General features: G+C 47.3%; 1 protein-coding gene across 1 annotated transcript; it reads right to left on the reverse strand.

The window, feature by feature from the left end:
* Positions 1-1,973: 1,973 nt before the first annotated feature.
* PSMB4 (proteasome 20S subunit beta 4) lies at positions 1,974-4,423 on the reverse strand. Its single transcript, XM_047848049.1, has 7 exons — positions 4,252-4,423; positions 3,795-4,001; positions 3,372-3,518; positions 3,110-3,191; positions 2,607-2,723; positions 2,310-2,398; positions 1,974-2,099 (listed from the first exon to the last, which is right to left on the reverse strand). Exons 1-7 carry the CDS (start codon positions 4,389-4,391, stop codon positions 2,087-2,089), a joined length of 795 nt encoding a protein of 264 aa, XP_047704005.1. The 5' UTR covers positions 4,392-4,423; the 3' UTR covers positions 1,974-2,086.
* Positions 4,424-5,470: the final 1,047 nt, after the last annotated feature.

The following is a 5,470-nucleotide window of genomic DNA, read 5'->3' on the forward strand; positions in this document are numbered from 1 at the left end:
CTCAAGATGTGATGGGCCTGGTGGTACAGGTGTGACATTTGTTACCACCTCTTTCTCCTCACCTCTATTTTTTGGTTTTTTAACCCCAGCACACTATAATATAGTGAACTGGAGTGATCCCACCCATGAACAGCTTGGCCAGCTTCATGAACCCATGGCATCTGGAAAGTGAACTGAAGATCCGTCTGCTCTTGGCCTGCTCTTCCCCAGCTTTCTGCCTGATGCCATTTTGACAGAACACGGACCTTGAAGTCATCCTTTTGCCTTTGAGAAAGCTCAAGAACTATGGTCAACTCTATCTACAGTGACCGAATCCTCTTTGGTAGTCTCTGCAGCAGCCCCAGCCTCAGCAGAGCTGGGTCCCTGGCCTCTGCATTATTTGACTTTCCTGATGGGTAATTTTTTTAAGACCATAAGACCAACAGTGGATCAGCTGGGCTTTGGCCAGGAAGTTATCTTTGTGGATTCCGCCCGCATGGCTTAGTAGTAGGAAGTTTTTTTTTTTTTGTTTTTTTTTTTTTTTATAATTCAGTTTAATCAATAAACAAGTATTTATTGACTACTTTCTGTGTTGAGACTGAATATGTGGAAGACAGAAAACTCATGATTTCCTTTTACTTTCATTTACTAGTTTGTTGCGACATGGATAAAATGGAGATACTTTGATTTCTCCCTCTACTCTTACCTTACTGAAGTTCTGGAATAGTTGGGAGTTTAAAAAAAAAAAAAATACTTTGAGCTTGCTGCCTATACTAGTTCTCAAAGCAGTTTAGAGAGGATGTGCATCAGAATCACCTAGGGTGTTCATTTTTAAAATTCAGGTTTAGGGGCGCTTGGGTTGGTCAGTCAGTTAAGCGTCCAACTTTGACTCAGGTCGTAGGTTCGTGGGTTCAAGTCCCACATCGGGCTCTATGCTGACTGCTCAGAGCCTAGAGCCTGTTTCAGAATCTTACTCCCTCTCTCTCTGCCCCTCCCCCATTCATGCTTGTCAGTCTCTTGCTCAAAAAATAAACGTTAAAATTCTGGTTTAACACCATTTTGAGAGTCGAATTTGGCTTAATGCCCCAAATGATTTGAGTCACAGCTAAACTTAGAGGACTTTTTTTTAAAGTTTACTTGTTTGAGAGTGAGTGAACAAGCGGGAGAGGAGCAAAGAGGGGAGAATCCCAAGCAGGCTCCACAGTCAGGGCAGAGCCTGACTTGGGGCTTGAACTCATGAACCCTGAGACCACAATCTGAACTGAAACCAAGAGTCAGATGCTCAACTGACTGAGCCACCCAGGTGCCCCTAAACTTTTAAATGATCACCTAATACTTTATTTTTGAGAGGGCACAAGGGGGCAAGGGGCAGAGAGAGAGAGGGAAAGAGAGAAGCAGTGCTCACCTGAGGGGGAGCTTAAACCCTAAGATCATGACCTGAGCTGAAGTGGGATGCTTAAACGACTAAGCCACCCAGGTGCCCCTGAACACATAAGACCTTTAAGAGGTTTTCTGATCGTAGATCTGGACAATAAACATTTAGGTTAAATGCTGAATTTACTCAGTATTTCCTCTACTAAGGGTGAGGAGGTGGCCCTAGGTGAGGGATTGAGCTGTCAGGTCCCGCTGGGGGCAGCTTTACCAGACACTATTTCTATCTTTGAAACAGTGTTTTAACTAAAATCACATTTGCAACCAACATTAAACCAGAAATTCTTTAAGAATCTAGCATATGGGTGGGTATAAATGTTGAAGAAAAATGTTAAGCCCTTTGTTATCCCACAAAAATTAAGCCTGGCTTCTACACAGCTGTTTTCAGCATAGGCCCAAATGAAGACAGTGGCAGATTTCCTGTGCTGTCCTGCAGAGAATCCTGTATCTGCTATGAGAACCAAGAGCCAAAGGGTTCTCTGACCAGGAATGCAGATGGCATGTGGCAGTAATTAGCAGCTTCACTCTTACTGTGACCTGGTCAGACAATAAAACCACTCAGCCAGCATTTCAAAGGATTTATTTATTTTACAATAGAAAAGTATACCTTTGAACCAGCCAAGTTCAAAGTGAGAAGAAGGGCACAACTTTCAGTTCTGGATAATGCATCTGTATGTCATTCAAAGCCACTAAAAAGGAAGAGAACATAATAAAATTGTGAAGCCACAGGGGGAGGAATTAATTCCTAAAAGCAACTCTGTCCTCCAACCCAAACCCCTCTCCCCGCCAAAGAGGTTTTTTGGAGGAGACCTCCAGAAAAACCCAGCTTAGTGCAAGCCAAGGAGACTCCCATCTGTTCTACCACTTATGTTTTCTTCTGTAATTTTAATGTCAATCACCTGATCATGTGAGCAATCTCCCAGTTGGTCTCTGCAGACAGTGGCCCCTCTATTTCAACACCTTTTTCGGTGACGGTGGCAATTTGAAACTGAAAGAAAGCAGAGCTCTCAATAAAAATGCCCACCCCCACCTGAAGTTCCTGGGACCTGCTCAAAGGTCAAGTAGAGAGTCTTCCCCTAATCTGAAAATAGGAAATTCGGCAATCCATTCTTCAAAAGCAAAGACCCAGTTATCCCAACTATTGAGAACATGCCAGTTAGAGTCCTGTCATCTTTATTATTCACATCCCTCCTTACCCGGTTATAGGAACGGGCATCTCGATAGTACAGCACACGCATGCAGCGTTCCACCAGCTCTCGGGCCTCGGTCTGGCTCAGCACTGGCTGCTTCTCCAGAACTTCTCGCAGCAGAGGCTAGGGAAATGGGGAAAACATGGGAGATACCAGAGGCTGAATACCAGTCTGTCTCAATTCCACGGTGTGAAAAGCAGCATAAATGGGTTAAAAAGGTGACATTCCACCTCCTGCCTCCCCAGAATGAATTCTGCTTACTTGTGCTAAGACCTACTTGAAGGGCAAGTTCTAGGGCATTTCCCTCTTTGCACATGTCTACTGAATCTCTGAGCCACCACTCTGTCATTGGAACGTAAGTACGACATACAGCCTCCAGACTACAAAGAAACCACATGTCCAGCAGTAGGGATCCTAGCCTAGTCCACGTTGGAATTTCACAGGAAGAACAAGCAGACAACCACAAGCCCCCATCGCCTTTTGTCTTCCAACCCCTCTCCCCTACATACCTGAGCCAAGTATGCACCATAACCAGTGGCCAGTGAAGGGGCTTCATACGCTACACCAAGCATGTCCACATAACCGAGGAAGCTGACAGGACACAACAGGTCAAAGAACTCATTTCATTTTAGGCTTTCTTAGGTACTTTAGCTGAAGGATGGGACAACAGGGTCTGAGAAGTGGCATTCCCTCAGGGGGGAGAGAGAAGATGCTACATAGACATTAGTAGTTGGGTGGGTGGGGAAATAAGTTATTTGTATTCAAATCAACCTCTCTCCATCAGCATAGCCTCCGATGACCATGGTGTTCCACAGGGGGTTCATCTTGGAGCGGCGGCTGTACATGGCTCTGGTCAGCCAGGAATGAATAGCTCTGGGACTATAGCTGTGTCCATCTCCCAACAGCTCCTCATCAATCCTTCAAAGGAATTGGTTGTGAGGAAAGGGGGAGAATGGAAATCGGCAATTCCATCCACCCCACAAAAGTTACAATCTTCTTCATTCTACACCCCCCTAACGCCAAAAACTATGTATTGTAAACACTCTCATCTTCCACGGAACCCCAGCAACTTTCCGGCTCTCTGCTGCAGCCTCAGACTCCTCCACTCTAGGACTTCTATGGGGATTTCTAAAAACAAAACAGCAAGTTCCTCTCCCCACCTGGGATCTACTCCCTCTTCCCCAGATGACTTACACCATCTGGCCGAGAACTTGCTTCAAATATTGGAAATCAGCATAGTCTCCGGAAGCACCCAGCATGGTGCTGTCGTTGACTCTCATAATGCGAGAGATGTTGCGGAAACGAGCCAAGGAGCCATAGGAGCCCAGCATGTCTGCTGCGATCACCACTCCGCCCTCAAACTTAACGCCGAGGACCGAGGTCCCGGTCACCATGGGGTTCCTGCACAGAGAGAGAGGGAGGTCTGGCGAGGGGAGGAACGTTGGAAGAGCCGGAGCCATCTCCTGCGCAGTGGGTTCCGCTTCTGATTTTCCAGGCCTCCTTTGCTTCTCCGGGACTCTCCGCCCCGCGCTCCTCGCTGTTCGCTTGCCCTGCGGCCCTCACCTCGCCTTCCCGGCTCCCTAAGCACCGGCCCGCCGCACCAGGTCCCACCGGCCCGCCCCCGGCGCAGGCTCGGACGCCAAGAGCTTACTGCGTGCGCGTCATTGGACCCCCGTAGGGAGCGGATGCCGGATCCACCGAGGCACCAGGAGTGGACGGGATGCGGTAAAACTGCCCCGGGGCCGGAACCCCGGCCCAAAGACTGGACCGCGACTCCAAGAACGCTTCCATCTTAGTCACGGTGGCAGAAGAAATGACAGCGCTTGCGCCAACGGAAGCGGAAGTGATCCCTCTGTGGGCATACCTTCTTCCTGCCGGCCACCTCCAGTAGCCATGTTGATGAAGTCAAGGCCCTTCTACCTTCGTTGTGGTTGATGGCTGGGACCCAGAGTTGTGGGATCGCGTGACGTAGCAGCGCGGCGCCGCCGCGCAGTAGAGTCTGGACTAGATCAGTTTCTGACGCACAAATTCAAGGTCGGGGAGGTTGGTTGGGAGGTAGGTATGTGGAACCACTTCAAGACACTGATCTGAGCGAGGAGGCAGAAATTCTCTTGTCCTTTTTCTGTATCTTTATCAAAAAGCCCATATGAAACTAACAGTGAACGCGGGATCTCTTAACATGTGTATTTCTCAAAGCAGCCTTGTATAGCAGGCATTACTCCACCTGTTTTATAAATATGTCTTGTGGTGTAGTGATTTTACGTGGCCACACAGAGAGTGAAGGTAAATCTGTCTTCAAGCCCAGATTTAAAAAAGAATCATACAGATGTGCAAATCCTGTGGTGTATGGTATTTCAGGTGAGTCACTCACTCTGTGGGAACTTGGACAGATATCTGAAAGTTTTCTTATTGTCAGATGCTCTTGCCCACCTCGTATGCAGCAGAAAAATTCCATTGACTGTGGGCATGAAACCAAATTCCAGAAGTTTCCTTTTCAATGTGGTTATGTAGCAGGGACTGGAACAGTATATAAAATGAAACTGGGTGGGGCGCCTGGGTGGCGAAAGGGGTTAAGCCCAGGATTCTTGATTTTGGCTAAGGTCATTATCTCAAGGTTCATGAGATCTGGGTGGAGGGGAGCTGGGCTCTGCACTGGCAGCAGGGAGGCTGCTTGGGATTCTCTCTCTCTGGGCCCCTCCCCTGCTGGTGCGCAGGCTCTCTCTCAAAATAAATAAACATTTTTTAAAAATTAAAATCAAACTGTTGAACCTAAAATCACTACTTTGTCACTCCTCCCCACACAACTTGAATTAAAATTTTTTTACTTAGTGGGAAACCAAATCAATTTCGTTTTAAAAATTCCATGAGTT

Source organism: Prionailurus viverrinus, unplaced genomic scaffold, assembly GCF_022837055.1.
Source record: "Prionailurus viverrinus isolate Anna unplaced genomic scaffold, UM_Priviv_1.0 scaffold_50, whole genome shotgun sequence".
Taxonomy (NCBI): Eukaryota; Metazoa; Chordata; class Mammalia; order Carnivora; family Felidae; genus Prionailurus; species Prionailurus viverrinus.